At 37.1% G+C, this 22895-nt stretch overlaps 2 protein-coding genes across 4 annotated transcripts in view; one reads left to right on the top strand and one right to left on the bottom strand.

Annotated features, from left to right (window-relative positions):
• The window catches only part of LOC140155642 (basic helix-loop-helix ARNT-like protein 1), a 63584-nt gene extending 42708 nt beyond the window's left edge, over positions 1-20876 (bottom strand). For 2 of the 3 annotated variants that reach the window (XM_072178558.1, XM_072178560.1), the window contains exons 1-3: positions 20684-20876; positions 16191-16273; positions 11153-11244 (exon numbers count right to left, since the gene is read on the bottom strand). In XM_072178558.1, the coding sequence (XP_072034659.1) occupies positions 11153-11229 (77 nt within the window). In that variant the 5' untranslated portion in view covers positions 11230-11244; positions 16191-16273; positions 20684-20876. Of the gene's footprint in view, positions 1-11152; positions 11245-16190; positions 16274-20678 lie in introns of all 3 variants that reach the window. The other variant, XM_072178559.1, reaches the window with a different exon arrangement.
• On the top strand, positions 16325-20865 carry LOC140154620 (uncharacterized). Its single transcript, XM_072177188.1, has 4 exons — positions 16325-16348; positions 18033-18707; positions 19600-19609; positions 20783-20865. The coding sequence occupies exons 1-4, from the start codon at positions 16325-16327 to the stop codon at positions 20863-20865; spliced, it is 792 nt and encodes a 263-aa protein (XP_072033289.1).
• Positions 20877-22895: the final 2019 nt, after the last annotated feature.

Below are 22895 nucleotides of genomic sequence, written 5' to 3'. Positions count from 1 at the left end.
TTCATTCTAAGAGAGGGTATCATTGAACTGTGTAACGCCCTCTGTGTAATTAAGGTCTAAGAGTCACCTTTTTGTACTGCTGATATGCAGCTGTCAATCATCATGCACAACGAGTGAGAATTACTGGGTTAAATCAATAATAAAATTATAAAAACAAATCTAAATTGGTAAATCTACGTACCACACATTTTGTTTTAAAAGACAATCTATGAAAGCAATAATTACTTAAAACTTCAGAAAAGATGTTTTTATTGCGGCGGCCTCTGCCAACTAAAGGCAGCGTAAGAGTGAATGAAGTCATTCTGCAATGAGTGCAAATTTGGGCCAAGATCAATGACGTAGGCCAAGAGTCACCTTTTTTGAAGAATGGCTGTGACAAGCACTTACACAAGGTCCCAAGCTCATACTGTCCTCACTTTTGTGATGGAAGTAGCGCCTCTCTTAATTTAGTATTCTCAAGTTTGACACAAAAAAGTTCACATTGCCAAATTACTAATTAATGTGAAAATGCAGCAAGTGCTCCTGAACCATGAATGATGGCAACTACAATAATTTACTGACCTTACTAAAATTATACTAATAGTGACTAGGCTCTCACATTAGGCCTAAAAAATGTTTGATTGGCGCATTAATAAAAAAAAAAAAAAAATTGGGGCAGGTTTGTTTCTTACTTTTAAAAGCTGTAAATTGTGCTTGATAACTTTCTTCTTTTTTTTTAAATTAAATAATTTTTTTGCAAAAATAAAGTCAGGGTCTTAGTAATTTTTTTTTAGTTTTAGTAATTTCAAGGGAATGCCTTTCATTTTACACTATAATGAGGTTGAAGATTAAAAACTATTGAAATACAAATAGTAATTATCTGAAGCCATGTACACTGTCTACTATACCTATAGGCCTACATGATTGGCCCAGGTATTACTATTGATGCTAATTAAAGGGAGTACGAGGGGATATCCAAAAGTTTTTGAAATCACCCAGAAGTGAAAGAGCTATATCGATGAAATTTTGTCAGTGTAATCACTGGTCCTTATGTACATTATGGTCCAAAAATGGTCTCAAGTATGTTTACTTTCTTTACAGGTGGCGCTAGATGGGCAGTAGGTGCATAATCTTTTCATGATAAGATCCTCCACTTTCTTGAGTTTCTTCACTGTGGCCGCATCATCCGTAAGTGATGGACGTCCACTTCTTGGCTCATCTGTGAGGGACATGTGGCCAGTTTGGAAATTCCTTTTTCAAAAAGCAAAAGTGCCATATGATAGGCAATCATCACCGTAGATAGCTTTCATTTCATCATAGATTTTCTGCATTGTAGGCCTAATCCTTCAAATGTAGGAACATAATCACGCTGCATGCCTCAATTTTCACCATCTTGCAGGTTATGCACCTACTGCCCATCTAGCGCCACCTGTAAAGAAAGTTTATATACTTATGAGACTATTTTTGGACCATAATGTACACTACATATACATGTAGGACCAGTAATTACACTGACAAATTTCATCGATATAGCTCCTTCACTTCTGGGTGATTTCAAAAACTTTTGGATACCCTCATATTTCGTGATCCTAGCATCCTCTTTTTATGATATTTTTCAGTAGATATCCACGAAAAAAGCTTATTCCCAAAATTCAGTTGATTCCGATTTCAGATATTTTAATATCGTGTCAACTATGCTGATAATCAAGTTTATTAATCAGCATGAATCCCTTGCAAGTGTTTTGTGGAACTCTAAGGGGTCTAACCCCTCATAATCGTGAAATAAATAAGAAAGGGCCTCATCATTTTCCTGCATATGCTGAAAAAAGGCAACTTAATACTGTGTTTAAGTGTTTAAATGCGAGATGTATTAAATATTTTGTGTCCACACAGATGTTTTGTGGTATATTTAACATTAAAAGATGTTATTAAAACATAAATTGTGCAATACTGATATTTACTTTGTTCTTTTGGTTGTCTTAAGAAAACAAACTTAGGTAATCAACCAACCTTTTTTATTCTTCAAATAATTGAGGCCACCAAGTTAGTCAAACATACTTTTGTTGCCTTATGAATATTGATAGCATTATTGAATTCCAATGATCAAACCTTCAAATTAAAAGCTTATTAAATGTTCTTCCACAAATAAGACATTATTATGATAACTTATTTGGTTTAAAAATAGTGGCCTTGAAAAGAAGATGAGAAAGTGTGTAATGCTTTGTGAAAATGAGCCAATCTTTAAGTTTGGAGTTGCTTGTAGCAAATTTGGATGAGATAACATATATGTGACATGATCAAGGGGAATGAGTCACATGTCAACCCTGGATGAAAATGAGTTTTACATATGTTTCTAAAGAGGACATGTAGAGCTTTCAGAAACTGAAAACCCCATGTTGATATGACTTTTCTTTGCGAAGTTATGTCAATTTATCAATCGCTGAAAACAATATAAAACAAAAAAGAATTTTACCACTTTCGTTGCCATATCTCAAAATCAATATTAGCGACATCCGACTCATTTCCCTTGATCGTGTCACATATGTTCATTATCATACTTTTTGCAATGTAGATAATGCCAGCAAGTTATAAATATATAAGTTAAATTCAGTTGCACATACAGGACTTAGATATTAATGTGCGTGCCAGCACTTCGAAATTGTCGTACAAAACTAGATATTAATTTTGAAGCAATATTTGACCAATGTCTGACATAACTACCATATGCTACCAAAATTTTATTTAAATGCTGACAAGATATTTTGTGACATATTTGCAAAAATGTTTGCAAAAATATTTTACAACATTTTTACAAATATTTTACCACATTTTTACAACATTTCAAGAAAAAATGTGTACTGTATAGTTTCATACAAAATGTTTAAAAATATTTTCATGACCTTTATAACCCAACATTTTAATGTTCTTTTAAAAATCAAGACCCAAGATATATTAAACCCATTTAAAAATGTTTTGTTTGCTGGGTATTGTTTTCATTCTCTCCTGACAAAATTATCTGTTTATCTATTAGAAACAATAACAAGTACAATCTTTCATGCATGTCTACACAGAAAGTATTAGCCATTTTCCCGTACACCATAACTGTGTAGCAATATAGCAAATTACACCTTTTTGTGTAACACAGTCAGGGATCTGTTCATGCCAGGCCCGTAGCCAGGATTTTTTTTGGGGGGTGCTGATTTTGAAAAAGTGGACTTTTTTTCCCAAGGGGGCAATTCTGTGAAAAGTGGATTTTCTTCATCAAATTTAGACCTTTTTGACCAAAAACTTGAAAAATTCAATTTTTTTTTTCTGCTTCGCTTCATAAATTCTTAAGTTTTTTGACTTTATGTATAATTTTGCTAATTTGGGGGGGGTTCGTCGCATCCCCTGGCTACGGGTCTGGTTCATGCTTTTGACAAATTACATGTACATGTCTACAGATGAACGTGATCCATTACATCAAAAGGTATCTTGTGCCAGGTAAATATTTGAAAATAAAGATTTCTACAAAAGAAAATAAATCAAAAAAATGATATCCATCTTATTTCATGATGAAAATTGAGAATGTTTTTTTTTAATATTGTTATTTTCCTTATAATTTGCAAACTTCATCTCAGATAGTCTTGCTGACACAAGGTACTTCTGATGAAAGGTTCCCTCTTTATATATCATACCTAAACGTCAGATACTCCATCTCCATCTTGCTGCCACAAATGTAATCCGTATTTGTTATTAATATCGACTGTCCCTTACTGACCTTTGACCTGATAATAGACTAAGAGACTCTAGAAAGTATTCACTTGTCCATTCTAGTTGTGCTAATTTCATGGTTATACATTGATGGTAATGGGTGGGTGCCTTCATGTGTTGCTCACAATATAAGTTGTGTTCACATCTTAGATTTATATCACAAACCATAGATTAAATGCCAATATAGCTTCTTCCACATTGGCTAGAATGTTCAGTCGCAAGCTTTCTTTCCCCATTTTCATAATTCTGTAGGGTTTACGTACTGTTTGTAAACATCTAATAATGTTCCAGTGTTAAAGACTCCATTGACCTTCTTGTGAAGTTCAAAATAGACTGCATCCACAGACCTAAAATCCAATCCGCCGCTCATCAGTTTGTGAAATACTTCAGTTATGCAAGGCAGGCAACATGGTACCGATCTCCACATGTAAACCTACGTGTGTAGATGTATGTAATACACTTGGTCTCCATGCCGTATAAGTTTCCAATTTCCCCATAATTCTAAAAGGCTGTTTTATCACAATAATCATATCAACTCTGGAGGTTGTTGTACTTCCTAAAAACAAAAAACTTTTTCCAAAGACAGTATGAAGCATCCCATGTCACTCCTATGTCACTGTACAATATGGCTTATTAAGTCTTCTAGTGTAAGTTCATGATGAAAACCCACAGCTAGCCAGCCACTTCTCAGATTCACAGTTCAAATTTTTATAGGACACAGGAATTAATTTATCATAAGAGCAGATCGCTTGCAATTCATTTTCAACTCTGCATACACATCGTCATGGCAACACCATATGTCACTGTTTTAAATACTGCCACCCCAAGATGAGTGCATGAGTTATTAACTTCAATGTGCAATTAAAATGTATGGCTTCATGTACCATGTGTGATTAATGTGCTATCAGAGTCCCACCGCACAGAGTTCTTTGTTGTAATTAATTTTCAAAGATTTTGACAAAGCTTTTAAAATTTGCATTTTTTTGCATGTTTCGAGGACTTTTTTTCTTCTTTTTTCGTATTTGTTTTGTTTCATTTCTACAAGTTCCCATTTATTTTAAAATGTCACTGATGCTCTTTTGCTCCTTTTTTCATACAAGAGCAGAACTGATCAAAGCCATAGCTGGGGGCAGGCACCGGGCACAATACACCCCCCCCAAAAAAAAAAAAGCCAATTCAATAAAAAGACAAGATGCAAGAACATTGAAAATCAGCCCTTTTTGAAGGAAACATTCACAAAAGATCCACTTACATGGTGCAGGCAATGGTTTTAGAATTATGTGGTTCATAATTAAGGTGGCCCTCACACAAAGGTGTGTAAATAACAAAGGTTTTTAAATACAAATAATCTGCAAATCAGTGTTCGAAATACCACATGCATACATGCACAAATATATGTAACTTGACTCTGTGAATGTAGAATTATGCCTGTGCATGTAAAATTTTGTAAAAATCAGCCAATTTTAGGAAAAAATTGTATTTCAACCCCTGTTGCAAATAAGCTCATAAATATTCAGAAATATGCAAATAATGTGACACAAAACTATGCAGCACAGCGGACCACCACATACTATCACAATACTAAGTTTGATATAATATTGGATGGCTGAGCATGATACCATAACATATCGGATGAGTCATAAAAATATCGGACGAGCCAACGGGCGAGTTCGATATTTGTATGACTAATCCGATATGTTATGGTATCATGCAAATAAGCTATCAATATTATCATTATTAGGTTTTCTTAACTCCTAATAACCCTGAAAACATAATAATGAAGTTGGTCGGTTATGTTAAAAGCTGCACAGTGGATTAATGAAAATGTAGGCAAAATATGCAAATAAGCTCATTAATATTCATAAATATGCAAATAACATGACACAAAACTATACAGCATTTGAGCTGCATAGTGGATTAATGAAATGGACAACCAGGCAGCCAAACAAACAACCAGGAAACCATCTGGCTGATAACATAAGCCCCACATATGTGTGGGGTCACTTTTATTACATTTGCTCCTCCTGATCCTTCTCCTCCTGATCCTCCTCCACCCTGCACATTATGCTAATTAAGTGATATTTATTTGAATATTAATATATAATTTTACAACATTATTTTTATTGTATTGGTCTCATCACAAGCTCATAGGCTGCATATTAAATGAGAAATTTAATAAAAACCAAAAAATGTCACAAATTGTAACATATCTCCGATTTACTGGCCCAATTCAAAACACATGGCTACCTGTATATTTTATGTGTTCCATTTACCGTAATTGAAAAAATAGTGATGTAACATTGAGCACACATCAGAATCACCCCTACATGTATTAGAATCACTGCCTGCACCAGAGAAGGAGAAATATATATTTATGATTTGGCCAGCTTCCATTAGAGGGGGTAACCCTATTGGTTTAGGATATGGATTGTCTTCAAACTTACATACAATTTCAAATATCGTCCCCTTTATGCATCTATGTGAGAAAACCAGAACATTTTCAGCGTAAATGTGTATAAATAGCACAATTAGCAAACCAATACGTTGGTACAATGTACACGTGAATTGCATTCTGGTCCAGCATCTTGAAACAACACTGTGTGCCATATTCCCCCTTCATGTTCTGACGTTTCGCCATACCACTTCGCCCAAATATTATTCTTCTCAGCATACAACTCAGTAGAAGTGGTCTCCGATCATCGTATTGTGAGCGTCCGTCTAGCTGCCAGTCTGCGGACAAGCAAAGGAAAACCTGGCAAGAGACCAAAATTCAACTGGAAGAAGTTGCAAGATCCTGATACAAAGGAGAAATTTCAGCTGGAGAGCGATCAAACAGATTCCAGGTCTTGAGCATGGATGACGCCACACCCATCTCCGATAGGTATGAGACCTTTGAAACTGCAGTTCGTGAAGTTGCTGAGAAAGTTATTGGAAAGCAAGACCCATGCGGACTGCCAAGTTGGGTATCAGATTCAACCATCAGACTTAACTTGAGAGGGATGAGGCCAAAAAGCGGTACTCCATTTCAAAGTCTCGTCAAGCTAGAGAAAGATGGAGGAACGTGAACACCAGCCTTAACAACTCTTATAAAGCTGACGAGCTTGCTACCCTCAATAAGGATATGGAAGACCTGAAGCTGACCGATGAGATGGGGAATTACACCACCACCTGGAAAATCATACACTCGCTTTCTGCGAAGAACTCAAGGAAAGGGGTGAAAGTCAAAAAGAGGGATGGAACAGCTCCAACCAGTGACCACAAACTGCTTGAGGAATGGAAGGAATATTTTAGCTCACTCCTTAACAACAACAATGGCACACCAGCTTCAGAACTTCCTGGACCAGCTGTTGAAGATCTTCCTATCATCACTGAGCCCCCAACTGGTGAAGAAGTAGTCAAAGCAATAGCAGCCATGAAGACCAACAAGGCAGCAGCATTGGACTGTGCTATAACTGCTGAAGCACTTCAGGTAGGAGGAGATAGCATGATTAATATGGTTCACAAATTCTGCATGGAAGTATTCTCAATGCTGACACCGCCACGTCAATGGATCACAAAATGTAATCATTCCTCTACCAAAGAAAGGCGACCTCTCTCTCATGACAAACTACCGTGGTATTTCGCTTATATCCATTGCCGCAAAAGTGTACAACAAGAACCTTTTGAACAGGATCCGACCTCACATTGATCCTTCACTGAGAAACAACCAGGCTGGCTTTAGATCAGGTCGCAGCTGTGCTCAGCAAATACACATTTTGAGGAGGATCATGGAAGGCTTCAAGGAGAATCAACTTCCCTTAACAGTCACTTTTGCGGACTTCAAAAAAAGCCTTCAACTCCATTAACAGGTCTGTCATGTTTTCAGTGCTGCGGCATTATGGAATACCAAAGGTTGTGGTAAATGCCATCCAGGTGCTCTACAATTAAGACTCCAATAGTGCTGTTATGGTAGATGGAAGTATCTCAGAGTCTTTCCAAGTAACAACTGGAGTGCTTCATGGTGATGTGTTAGCACCATTCCTGTTCATTATCCTGGAAGATTACCTTCTGAAGAAATCAACTTCTGGAATTGACGCTGGAATTGTTACCTACCCACGTCAGTCAAGCAGGTATCCTGCTAGGATGCTGAATTACCTGGATTTTGCTGATGATATTGCCCTGTTGGAATCTTCCACAGCCCGTTCCAGTCACAGCTTTCTAGGAGTGCAACTGCAGCAGCAGATCTAGGCCTTGTCATCAGCGCACCAAAGACAGAATATATGACTGCAAACTATAACGCCCAACCAGCACTTGAAGTCTATGGTAGTACCATTAACCATGTCACAGACTTCAAGTGCTTGGGTTCCAAGATGGGCTCTAGTGCCGGTGACCTAAAAAGAAGAAAAGCACTAGCCTGGGCAGCTTTCTGGAAACTGGAACGCCTCTGGAGAAGCCTATCCCTGCCAATCCAAACAAAAATCAAGCTGTTTGAGACAAGTTGTGTTTCTGTACAAGTGTGAGCCATGGGTAATCACCAAGGACATGGAAAACAAGATCAACACCTTTGCAACATCTTGCTACAGAGTCATGTTAAACATCAAGTGTGTGGATCAGATTCCAAATGAAACCATCTACAATCTGACCAACACCACTCCACTGGTTGCCAGAGTCAAGATTCATCAACTCAAATTTCTCGGCCATATACTGCGTCTTGAAGATAACGAGCCTGTGAAAGAATATGCCCTTTATATTCCACCACACGGGAAGAGGAAACCGGGACGGCCACAAGCACACTGTACTGTACTTACAGTATGTCCAGCACCTCCTGGGAGATACTGAAGGGATGCTGCAGCCAAACAAAATTGTTTCGCTTGCCCAAGATCGCAATAGTTGGAGAAAGCTTGTAGTCACCCTCTATAAATGTTAATCTACTTTTCTGGGCGAACTGGTATTGGAGTGAAATGTCTTGAATTCACCGATTTCATTCGGCCTGGTCTAAATTCCCGGATGTGTAAAATTTGGTAACCACAATTTGTGTGTTTTGTCACATCGATTTGGAGCGTCAAATTTCAGGATAATAAAAAAATAAAAAATCCATGAGAAATATTTCCACTTTATCATATTTAAATAAGGATGTACCAAATGGAATACAGAGTTCCCAGCATTAATTCACAAAATTTAAAATTTCATGAGTTATCCCTGATATTTCCCTTAGAACAAATAAATATTTCAACAACAATTTTCTAAAATTCCATGAGAAATATTTCCACTTTATCAAGGACTAGCGGGACACCAGCACGCTACTGCTGGGTCCCCGCTAGATGAGTAAATGGGAGCGTTCACTAAAACAGGAGGAATTACTGAACAGGTAGAATCATTGAAAAGGTAAATTTTATTTATCTGAACCTGACCATCTTTAAGACTACGTTTCCATTTTAACTTCTTTCTTTCTTTTTAGTTTTTTCTACATGGGCCAATTTTGTTCCATTAAAAAAAAAATCTGGTGCTAAGCTTCCGATTTTCCGTTACCATGTTTTTTTATTTATTCAACCCCGTTCCCGTTATTTTCTAAATCTGTCCTTTCTTACATTTCCATTTTAGCTTCTATTTTATTTGCTGCATAGCTTGTGATTTTCCGTTTTCATGTTATTTATTTAATTCTGTCCTCAGTTTAATAGCTTTTTTATTTAAACTTCCTGATTTTATTATAGCTTTTTTTTCCCTTACATTTCCTGAAGAGTTTCTTTCTTTCCTTCTTTAGCCTATTTTATTCCTGGTTTCATTTTGTGACTTAGTATAACCCACATACTCGTACAGCCTGTTTGTCCTCATTTTGTTTTCTTTTTTATTTATAGTGGGCCTACCTCTTCATGTTGTTTGTACTTTTTAACACACATCTGTTTCCCGTATTTATTACGCTACGGTCGTTCACCCGTAATATCATTCATTACGTGACTCTGCGTCGTTTACGCGTGCCATGGCGTAGTGCTGCGTTACCCGCGCGGTATCGCTGCGCTACGCGAGTGGCTTGGCATTAGATACGCCCGTGCGACGCGCAGGCCTAGCTTAGTAACTGACTCCTCTTTTTGTTTACATTGGACAGCAACGGACCACATTTTCACTGATTTTGAGGCCAATTCTTGACCGTTTTCAACCAAATAAAGTTTAAACACGTTCCCGTATATACCTCGATCTCCCGTATGAATTTGGCGACATTTGGATCGAAACTGACGGAGCCTTTATAGCGATACATACATAGATACATACATACATACAACATTTGCCTATTTATAGTAAGATGTACCAAATTGAATACATCAGAGTTCCCAGCATTTCACAAAATCAAAATTCCCTCAGTTGTCCTTGATATTTCCCCAACATATTTCTAAAAATTCCATGAGAAACATTTCCACTTTAACCAAGATCTATCAGGATGTGGAGTTTTTGTGGACTGTTCAAACAACTACTTATAGAGATGGAGAAAGGGGGAATTTTTTCCAAAACTTTGCAAAATGAAGTTTTTTGTACAGTTAGTATATATATATGTGGTTTTCGACCGCACACACCCATAGTATGTTGTATGCAAGACACACATATACATGTTACAAAATGTAAACTGACAAAAATAATTGCCTCTTGGCGACTCAATTTCCCTCAGTATTCCCTGATTTTAGCTGTTTTTCTCAAATTGTCCAGGTGTTTTCCCTGTCTGGAATAATGGATTTTCATTTTCCCGCATTTCCAAGAGTGGTTGTGAATCCTGATACATTATACATACACACAACGCACTGCAGGGTTTATTGTTCTATTGTGTCCGATTTGAGTGCTGACATATTGGAAAATGTTGCCAATTGATATTCATGAGAGTGATGTATATTCAATATCCAGTTATGAAAATTGGGTGACTTGTGTTTGGCAGGTGTGAAATACATCTGACTGGGTGTTTTAATACTCATAAAGGTTTTGGCATCATTGAATGGCTGCCTAGTGCTGTTATATGTTTAGTTTCTATAATAATAATTATTATTTTCTTTATTCATTCCTTTCTTTTCCTCTCTCTGCACTTATTCTTTCTTATGTCTACATGTACACTTTAGGGGCCTGTCACTCCCTCGCTCTCCTTCTCCCCCCTCTTCCTTTCTTTTACTTGCCCCTGGCTTTTCAAATGGATATTTGTGATATTAAGAAATCCATTTGACTTTATTGAATAGGCCTATAACCCTTTTGTTCTGAACAAAAGGTACCTCTCGATGAATAGCTTGTCAGTAAATCAAATCGGCACAAAGGAACAATATGTTACATAATCTATTGTGCCTCCACAGATATGATAGCTCCATGCATACACACCCTAACACACATGCACACAATCCACACTATGATAATATCCCCTTTATGGCTAAAGCCACTGCAGGGATATAAAAAAATTGTTGAGAAGACTCACTCAAAAAAGCTGATCATTTCACTTCCATCAGATGACAGTTTCCTCTTTATGGGCATTGGCATTACCGGTTCCATCATGATAATGTGCTATAACTGAAAAAAAAAAACATGAGAAAATCATTACATTAGAAAATTTTAATGCAATTTTTATTTATAACATTCAGCCGATGCCAGGCAAAGCCCATTCTTAGTCAGTGGGAGTGGTGTAGTTCGTAGACACATTTTTGATTGGACAATCGCAAGATTTCGGGTGCCGTTTATCAGCCCGTAGACGACCCTACGTCATCAGCGTCTTGATAGTGGCTTACACGCGTGTAGAGGTGGGCGTATGTATTGCGCTTTAATGCGTAGACTAGTGCGGAATACGCGACGCGCTAGCAGTACGCCAGCAACAGAATACGTGAAGTTGTAAACAAGTTTCGTTCATTTTATAATGAGGCTAGTTTTCATGACGGTAACTTAGTTTTTGCTTTAAAAAAATTGTTTACAGTTATTAAAATAATATTTAACTGACTAAGAATGAGAATAAACGATAGGAATTTTTATTTTGCCTATCCTCTACCTATGATAGACGACAGGCAGGTCCAATATTTTTATCGTAGTGGATACCGCTGCGCCGGCATCCACTACTCAAAATATTGGACCTGCCTGTCGCCTCATCACACGGTAGAGGATAGGCAAAATAAAAAATTTCTATCGCTTATTCTCTAAATAGTCATTATAGTGCTTCACTGATTATTAAATTTAAGGGATGCCAACCTAAAGTGATGGGACAGGGATACATGTGAAGTAGTCCGATTATTAAAGCAGAACAAATAACCGGAGCACCCAGAGAAAAACCTGCAAGGATGAGCATGGATTGGCAACCAAACTCGCCTGTGGCAAAGCTTGGAATTGAACCTGGGCTGCAGTGGTGAGAATCAAGTGAGAAGACCACTACATTAACCCATCCTCCCTAGGGACTAAGGAGCTACCTGATTAAATTGATCATGCTCTTTACATGACAATGTTGCATTATGTATTACATAATGACCGTATTCATTTAAGCTGTTGGATAATCTTAAGCTGAATTTATACTCAATCGCTTTTGCAGAAAAGCGATTCTCACACATGCTCAGTGTTTACTTACATTTCCAGAGCGTTGAGCCGATCAATCGATTCAAATCGCTGAGGCAAAAACGACGTCGCTTTTGCGAGTTGAAGAAAACCAATCATATACAATTAACTGGATCTATTATTTTGCTAATTAATTTACCTTTCTCGATTATTAACTTATGATGATGAATTAATTCAAAACAATAATTATTGACAGCAACTGATGTTTTAAAAATGTATTTTGTGGCATTTAGAATATTTTAATTGTCGTCTGCAATCGATATCGGCGTGGTAAGTATAAATGCAAAAGCGACGAGCGATGCATCGAAAATTCGGCGATTGCCCATCGCTTTCAAAAAGCGTTTCATCGCAATTGCTCGAGTATAAATTCAGCTTTATACAACTCATTACTATTCAACGACTGGGAATTTCTTTTGTTCGTATTTTATATAAAACAAATATTGCCTGCTACATGTATGATTGGGCATCAATATATCACTCTGTCAAATTTGGAGTGTTCTATTTCACTTGGCTTTGGACAAGTCAAATTTTTACATCAGATATCGGTACAGGTAAAAACACTGGTATAAGGTCTTTGCCTTAAGCGTGGCGCACTGGTCAAGGTCTTTGTTACAAGGATCTTTTTATATATATTTAGTTTAATAGTCACCTATATTTTTATTAAAATATTAAAAAAAAAAAAATTTTGAACATTGTTGAGCTGCAATAAAAAAGAGGAAAACTATGTGGAAGTAAAGGGTTCCAAAGTCGTTTGAAAGGGCTAAAACCCAGGACCCCTGGACCCCACGCCCATAGACGCTACGCTCTATTATATTTTCTCTTTCATTTTAGCCATCAGTAGTTTCCCATCCTTGTCATTAAAAAATTATTAAGAAAATTCAAGTATCTCAAAGCCCCATTAACCCTCTGAGCACTACCTGCAGATCTAACATTGCCTCTGATTGGTCAATTACATGATATCTTCATTTTAATCACCAATCAGAATGGAGCTTTGCAAATAATTCACCCCAATTTTTGTGTGTGGTGAAATTATTCTTACAATGTTGCTGATTGGTTCAATTGATAATGAAAACTTCTTTTTGGCCAATCGGCAGGTAGTTCTCATGGGGTTAAATTTGATCACTGAAATTCCATCTGACATAATGGTGAAAAACAAAGGACTCCGAGCAAAAATAATGGAATCCATGTAAAGATGTGATTTTTAATTTAAACTAATTTCTTTTCAATTTGGTTAGGAAAGATGTTACACTACCAGTTATGTTCACCCCTATATCCTAAACAAAGACAATTATGGGCCATTCTTCAGTAAGGTGCCTATATTTGCAGTCCCCCCATTATCAGTAGTCATAACTTGGGCAAAAATTGACATGACACTGTACAAATGTACATTTTGTATATATATATTGTATACCGTACATTTTAATTTTTACCTCAATGGTCACCAATTTTGTGATACTAGTCCTTTATGCTAGTTTTCCACAGGAGGGGGGGTAGGAACAACTATTTATTCATGGCGATGCATGAGATTTTACTCAATTTTCAGCTTTTTGCGTGAGATTTACTTTTAGGCGTGAGATTATACTACCTTGGCGTGAGATCGTGAGAAAGTGACCCAATGCATGAGAGTTGACAGCCCTGATATCGTCCCGTCTGCCTCGGTTTTTTCAAACCCCATTACATCATTAAGCTTGTAGGTTTTCCACGTCTTGTACTGGACCCATTTGTTCTTTTTGTCCGCCATGATGAGTAGTATAAACTGATATTTCTATCGGCAAACCTCGGTACAATTTTATCAGAGCGCTACACTCACCGCTGACAGATCACACGTGTGTAGGTCATGTCAAAATATTAAATCAGCCTTGTTCAGCTTCTAAATAATTATACAGTTCAGTTGAATGCATAAACATTACCACATTTACTACGGTGGTCAATGGCATGTCATGTCTTTGTTGTGACATGAACAGCACGTTATCATATTTCGGTAGCGTGACCTCACAAGAAAGGTCAGCTACTTTACATATTAAATTGTCGAAAACGGCCAATCAGCGAGTAGAAAAGATATTGTTTGGGTCGTCACCTTTGTAAAGGCCATGACGTCGATTTATTTTATGGAAATCAATTTCGGGAACCGCTGCAACTTTGGAAACTCCTTGAGGTGACAAGGTGCGCTATAAATCGCACTCGGTAAAGTGATTTAAGGTGGGCTCTATGCGCGCGATCGCACTCACGCACCTTAAAATGCATTGACTGCTTAATTATGCATTAATTAAGGAGGCAAACTCAGTTATAACTTGTATGTTGTCTGACATATCGCCATTATGAGACCCAAAAATTGATGGTACTTTTATAGGATACTGAGTGACCTATCACAGGACTGGGCAATATCTGATCCTCTAATGCTGGTTTCATACTACCATGCCGCTTGTCGCTGAGCGGCGTGGCACATGCGCATTGCAGGCAAACAGACACAATAAAGGCTTATCATTGGTTGATACGTCTGACAGGGGCATAACATCTCCCTTTCTTTTTTAAGGGGGTACTACATCCCTGCCCAATTTTGTGCCTATTTTTGCATTTTTTTTTTTAATTATAGCCGATTGGTAACAAGTAAGGTATATTATAGGGGCAAGGACTACAACTGCTGCACTGGAAATTTTATTTCAGCACAGACAACAGTTGTGGAGTTACAGTCAAAAATGAGGGAAAACCAATATTTGATCAATAAATCAATAACTACTTGCCTTTAGTTGCTGAATTGTCCAAGTGTCCAATATTAATGTTCACTTGACATTTACCGATCACGCTGCATAGCAACGTGTGCTGTATGTGTGACCTACAGCCTGTCTCAAAAAAAATTGTGCAAGTGGAAAGCGCCCTCTGTAGCAATTAGAAAATACTGATATGACATGATGCTTACATCAACGTCAAGGTAGCAGTCATAGCTTTAAAATACAGTTTGTTTCTTTCATTTTGGTTTCGGCAATCTAGAGATCTGCTTCACTAAACACAAATGCATGAAAACCCTTTTGTGCCACTTTTTAGGAAATTGAATAGAATGTTATATCCAAATACCTGTACAGTACAGTTAATAAAAGAACATTCATTGCTCAGTATAATTGTATTGAAGACGAGGTCCACAAGATGCATTGCTACAGGTGACGGTCACGCAGAAGGAAGGGGGCTCTGAAAGACCCATGTACACGAACAATAATGTTATAGACCAAACAGTAAAATGGACTAATCTGTCGATTTCTAGCAATGTCGGATTCACAGCTGCTGCGTACTCGGAAATGTCCTTATGATTTGATAAAAATCATCATGAATTTTAAATCTTTAGTGTAAAATGTCAAACCTATACTTATGATGTGCAATATTTTGTTGACATGATTTTAATTTTACAACATAGTGTGCAATATTTGTCTGTCTTTTAACTTGTCTTGAGTGACAAAGAGAACAGTATTTACCATGATAAAATCATTGACATATATTGTACACATATTTAATTTTACAGCAGAATGTGAAATATGTATTTATCCTTTTAAGTTGAAAAAGATAATCATTATACTTGTATCATGATAAAACAGTAAAAATAGTAAAAACAATTGTGTATTGTTGTGTTAATATCGATGCATTCTTTTGATTTCACAAAAGAACTCTTGATAAACTTGATGCTATCATTGATTTACATGTAGAGCCCTCTTCCCTAGTAAAAGTGGCACAATTGTGATTTTAACCTTTCGTTGTTAACTAAACATATCTCGAGATTAAAACAAGCAAATTGAACAAAACAAACGGCATTCAAGAGCTAAGACTGTGCCCTTGATGTTGATGTAACCCCCATGTCACAACAGTATTTTCCAATTTCCAAAGAGGGCGCTTTTTACTTGCACAATTTTTTTGAGACAGGGTGTAGTTCTTTTTACCTGATATCAGGAAGAGCAGTCGGACAACGCTGAAGGACTTTGCCGAATACCGTTAACCCATGACCGATCCTAGGCTAGGCTAGCTGCAATATAAACCATAAAAACTTATAAATACAACATACATTACAGACACAATGTTTGGTAGCACTTGGTACAAAGTAATTTTTTAATACTTCTGTGGTGCGCGCTGAGCGCACACAAGCGTAAACACACAAATGATGAACAATCATGCTGATGGTCTTGACCCCGGGGTCTTGACAACAAGATGGTTGACCTGATCATCAACTCTAGTCAAGGTCGTCAGCGCATACATGTAGTCAATCATCAATCCATCATGTGGTCATAGAACTTAGAAGGGGGATACCTCACGGCCTCGCCACTTCTATGTGATTGCCGGCCAAGTGCGTACGGACCACAGAAATACTAAAAAACGACTTTAGTTCATTATCATTCACAATGCTTACTATAATTTTAATAATACAACTGGGGCTGTGTAGTATGTCAATATTAAATGTAAACAAACACCTTTAGTCAAGACATTAGCCAGAGGGGTGTCTTTAGGGTGTCCAAAATGATCAAAAATAAATTCTACAAAATCAGGGTGCACTTCCTATTCACTGCATTATAAAATTCAGAATTTTAGGGTGTCCAAATTGAAAACAGGGCGTCCAAATGACACCTGGACACCCCTGGCTAATAATGCCTTGCCTTTAGCTTTTACCAGCATGACCTCTAAGTTCCAATAATTGAAACTTGGGAGTTCCAACAGGTGCATGGGTGCTGTGTATGTGTTTATACATGTATTTAATGTGCATTCACATACATACTTAGCTGTCGGTACGAAGAAATCGTTGCTCCAAAAATGTTTGCAATTACACATTTACACAAAATATGATATGAAAACACAGGTGAGCAATGTATGAAACAAGCGGTTGAAGACAGCATTGCATCCTATTATTATTGGATTGGATTATCATGATTATAGAGGATTATGCTGATACATCTAAAGTCAATTGATTGTTAAAGTTCAAGCATTCACAGCAGCACCATTAGAATCAATACCTGGCATGCCTGGATAATACAAGCACAGGCAGCATTGTGGCCAGCGAATACTGGGTCACAGCTAAATACTACTACTATAGAAAAATTATCAAATTCGTGGACATCGTGGAACATACTCTTTGCGTGGCTGTACGTAGTAAGCAGTTGTACGCAGATAGTCTCGCTAATATGGACGCGTAGAGTAGCGTTGTACGCGTGTGTAGTTAGCATGATTAGTCGCGGAGTAACAAGCGTAGTTGAATGTTCCACGATGTCCACGAATTTGATAATTTTTCTATAGTAATTTTTTGTGTCAGTTCCTGGAGAACTGACACCTTCTAATACAGGTTTGACGATCACGTGACAATTCGAATCATATCGAAAGATAACACGATCTGTAAAAATCTTGGTTTTTTTTTTCCCTGCACTTGGAACTGGCGGAGGGAGAAAAAACATACACAATGGACCAGTGGCACCAGTTCCCAACAATCATGAATGAACCTCATAAAATCAATATATTTTATTTATTTTCAAGTAAAACTTTATACTTTTTTTTATAGGCCTATCACTTTTTTTCATTTATTCATCTATTTATTTGCTATTTTATATTTATACGAGTGGATATTCATACGTAGTGGTAGATAAAATGAATTAAAGTTTTAACTTCAACACTACACTATTTTTCGCTCACCTGGAACGTTTTCACTAGTCCGACTAGCGTCTTCAGCAGATGGTGATGCTGTGATGATATCTTGTCTACAATCGGGATATTCCTCACTGATGACGTCATATGATTGACAGAATCATATCAACAACATCGATCCAAACATCAAATTCACGCGGGAGGAAGAGGAAGACGGTAAACTTCCTTTCCTGGATACATGTACCTTAGTTTGTCGCCAACCGGATGGAACTCTCAAGGTCAAAGTTTATAGAAAACCAACGCACACAGAGCAATATTTAAACTTCTCCTCACATCATCCACTCGAGCATAAACTCAGTGTCGTAAGAACTCTTCTTCACCGTGCGGAATCTGTTGTCACAGATCCAACTGATAAAGAGGAGGAGATAGCTCATGTTAAGAACGCATTAAGGAACTGCGGCTATAAAGACTGGACGTTCTTTCGCGGCCAACCAAAGGAAAAGGACAGTACTTCTCAGAATAAAGACTCAGAGACTGCCAATAAAGGTTTCGTCACCTTACCTTATATAGAGGGTCTCTGTGAGAAATTACGCAGAGCGTTCAGGACCGCGGGAGTATCCACCTCCTTCAAACCACAGAATATGCTTAGGAGTGCATTAGTTGCCCCTAAAGATAAGACAGAACCCTTTAAACAGTCTGGGATCGTATATGAAATAACCTGCGCTGACTGTGACGCTAGTTACATTGGTGAATCCGCCAGGAAGCTTGAGAAAAGGCTCAGCGAACACAAGTCTAGTGCTGGCAGCTCCAAATCAGCGGTCAGGGAACATGTTGTAAGATCCAAAGGTCACCAGATTGATTGGGAAAACGTCAAGGTGCTCGAACGGGAACAAAAAGAGTATTCCCGGAGAGTTCTTGAAGCCATCCACATAAGGACTCAAAAACCAAGACTAAATCGTGATCAAGGACTTGAAATAGACCCTACTTGGGATAACTTGCTGATGCCCAGGGGGGGCGGCGCTACATCGTAACATCCTATGGCGTCATTCTGTCAAGCATATGACGGCATCAGTGAGGAATATCCCGATTGTAGACAAGATATCATCACAGCATCACCATCTGCTGAAGACGCTAGTCGGACTAGTGAAAACGTTCCAGGTGAGCGAAAAATAGTGTAGTGTTGAAGTTAAAACTTTAATTTATTTTATACTTATTTATTATTTCACTTATAGATTTTATTTATTTTTTATTTTATTTATTTGTTTATTATTTCACTTCTTCATTTTAAATTTGTAATTTAGATCATTTCATTTTAAGGGTGTTATTTGTGTACATCCATATCAAAACGATGCACTTGTCGGCTGCTACATGTGTCTCATTTCACATGATAGCTAGGAATAAATACCAGACTCATCTCTGAACTGGAGGTCATTTTCAATCATCCCAAGCCACATGGTTTAGGAATACAGAGAACATTCCATATACAATTTGACTTGGGGATGATTTGAAGCGACCTACACTTGATATGAGTCTGGTATTTATTCCTAGCTATCATGTGAAATGAGACACATGTAGCAGTTTACAAGTGCATCGCTTTGATATGGATGTACACATTTTAATATTGATAAAATATTAAATTTTTAAATTTAATTGATACATTTTATAGGCCTACATAGTACATATATTTATTTCATTTATTTAATTTATTAATGTTATCACTTATAGGTGAGGCGAGGTGAGGTACGTGACTTATGTATTTATTTATTTGTTTATTTACTTATTTCCGATTCATTCATTTTTTTCTGAATCTATAAAAAAAATTCTTCATGTTGTCATATATCCAAAGTAGGCCTGTAGTATGATAGTTATTGATTCATATCACTATCAATATTTATATCAATAAGATTTAAATTAAGCTCTTTGTCAATCTTTGGACTTGACAGAAAATGTTGTGGTAGTCAGATAATCCCCTATAAGGCCAATGAAAGTCAATTCCTTGTTTCCCGTTACACAATTTTTCATGACTGTGTAGGTGACCATTTCATTTTTCATTATTCATTATTTTATACCATTTCATTATTGCATCTGTTGACAGGTGTAAACCAATAACTACCCATGTATACATGTGATAAATCACAGTTTGTAGTTTACAGATGTACTTTACAACCACATGAAGGTGACTGTACAACTATTATCAAAAGCTTCACGATATTTTTTACGGGATGAGATCAGAGCAGATCAAAAAGTGTGGGACAGAGAAGTGAGTATAGGTATTCATTATAAATTCATTATTAACCTTATACCATGTTCCTACTGCAAAGAAAATCCCTGAAAATCAACAGAAAGAAATTTATGATATATTTAAAACCACAATTATTTATTGGTATGTTAAAGTTTGTTAGAAATCAACATTTTATTCAAAATAATGAAATATTTGGCCAGCAATTGCTTTTGAGCGGAGTAGGGTAACGGGAAACTAGGAATCGACTTTCATTAGCCTATAAATCCAATGCAATAAATAATAGGACGCAACGCTGTCTTTAAGCGCTTGTATATGAATATATGGAGAGGTCAAACAGGTTGTTAATTATTGTCAACTTTAAATATATTTTGCGACATTTATACTGAAAACAATAATTAACAATAACACTGAAGACACGGAACCTGCTACAACTTGAGAACAAGTCCTCAAACGTTCGAAATTTGTAGTTACTACAACTGAGCTGAGCATGTCAGCATGATATGACCAGACATTAGTCATTTATACACTAAGCTTTACAATGCAATGACATGTTTACGTTTACCGTACAATATGCCTACAGCGCAGTGGCAGTGCAGCAGTGCATCTTCATCAATGAAACATCAAAATGATCATGACGGACAATTCAATCCCAATTACTGTCTACAGCTTTCACACCCGGGCCTTCACAACTTCGTTCTGGTAGTACCCTGGATAAACATCAACACTACAACCAGAGCTACAACTCCTGACAGGTCGTTATGTAAAGGGGGCGCAACACTAAATAAGCGTCCCATAGGATAACGTGTGATTTTGGCCTACTTCGAGCGCCATTCCTGGCGTCCCTGCAATACTTGGCAAAATAAATTTGGTATCAAATTAAAGCTCTGTTTCTGTAGATTCCAAAACTTTTGTCGGCATATATCGATGACCGTTGACTTTTTTCGCTATTTCGCGGTGCAAAAATATGGCCTAAAAATATACTAAATTCACCACTCACATTTCAAAATCGGAAGTTGTCTTCATCCGCCACAGAGAATTGCTTTTGAGATAAAATGTCCGGTTTTTCTGCATGTTATCATTGACGACACTTGTCGAATTCATATGAGCTGATATTGAGTGATTTAAAGTGAACATGTCGGTAGATATGGTCGCTACAATCTCATACTCACTATGGACTATATTAGCCGAATTTCGTTCTTACATAAAATGCGTAGTGATTTAGTGTTGCGCCCCTTATAAGGATTTAAAAGTTTTCAAAATCCACATTTGTCACTAATTAATTAAATTAGAGAAAATTTGTAGCTCAACACCGAAAATTTCATGTCTCTGCGACATTTCGTTCAAGAGAAATGTTGTTTTAAAGATCAGTGCCGAAATGCGGAAAATCGCATATTTCGACTTTTCCTCCAATACGCGAGAGTTTGCACAAAACTCACCAAAACTAGTGACAGACAACAATTTAAGCACGTCTTTGAACCAAGTTTAATTTCTTTTCTAGATTATCTGTCTTGCCATTTTGTTTTGGAAAGCACTTGTTAATGAGTGTGAAGTACAAACATCCCCCCCCCCGTTTCAGTAGTAACAATTATGATCTTTTTGCATAGGCCTACTGAATATGCAGCAAAACGGCTTCATGCAGATTAACAATGCCTATTAACTTTAAAACCCATTTTTGAGCCTTTTTGAAGATTTTTGGATACAATTTCTAGACTTTGCAGGCGCCTGCTCGGCCAATAAAGCATTTTTCCCAATAATAATTCATCAGGGTGACTTTTCGTAATCCTTGTTTATCATCATGATTGAAATAGAACACATTTCATGACGCGCATTTCTTATTTTACGCGAAGAATGTAAAAACAACGCGTTCATAACGACGGCCGTTACAAGGGGGCGCAACACTAAATAAGCGTCCCATAGGATAACGTGTGATTTTGGCCTACTTCGAGCGCCATTCCTGGCGTCCCTGCAATACTTGGCAAAATAAATTTGGTATCAAATTAAAGCTCTGTTTCTGTAGATTCCAAAACTTTTGTCGGCATATATCGATGACCGTTGACTTTTTTCGCTATTAAGAAAAAAAAAAAATATGGCCTAAAAATATACTAAATTCACCACTCACATTTCAAAATCGGAAGTTGTCTTCATCCGCCACAGAGAATTGCTTTTGAGATAAAATGTCCGGTTTTTTCTGCATGTTATCATTAACGACACTTGTCGAATTCATATGAGCTGATATTGAGTGATTTAAAGTGAACATGTCGGTAGATATGGTCGCTACAATCTCATACTCACTATGGACTATATTAGCCGAATTTCGTTCTTACATAAAATGCGTAGTGATTTAGTGTTGCGCCCCCTTATAAGGATTTAAAAGTTTTCAAAATCCACATTTGTCACTAATTAATTAAATTAGAGAAAATTTGTAGCTCAACACCGAAAATTTCATGTCTCTGCGACATTTCGTTCAAGAGAAATGTTGTTTTAAAGATCAGTGCCGAAATGCGGAAAATCGCATATTTCGACTTTTCCTCCAATACGCGAGAGTTTGCACAAAACTCACCAAAACTAGTGACAGACAACAATTTAAGCACGTCTTTGAACCAAGTTTAATTTCTTTTCTAGATTATCTGTCTTGCCATTTTGTTTTTAATTTTTTTGTTTATGAGTGTGAAGTACAAACATCCCCCCCGTTTCAGTAGTAACAATTATGATCTTTTTGCATAGGCCTACTGAATATGCAGCAAAACGGCTTCATGCAGATTAACAATGCCTATTAACT

The sequence above is a fragment of the Amphiura filiformis genome, chromosome 6 (assembly GCF_039555335.1).
Source record: "Amphiura filiformis chromosome 6, Afil_fr2py, whole genome shotgun sequence".
NCBI lineage: Eukaryota > Metazoa > Echinodermata > Ophiuroidea > Amphilepidida > Amphiuridae > Amphiura > Amphiura filiformis.
The sequence above is the reverse complement of the archived record's forward strand: the minus strand, read 5'-3'. Positions and strand labels throughout refer to the sequence as shown.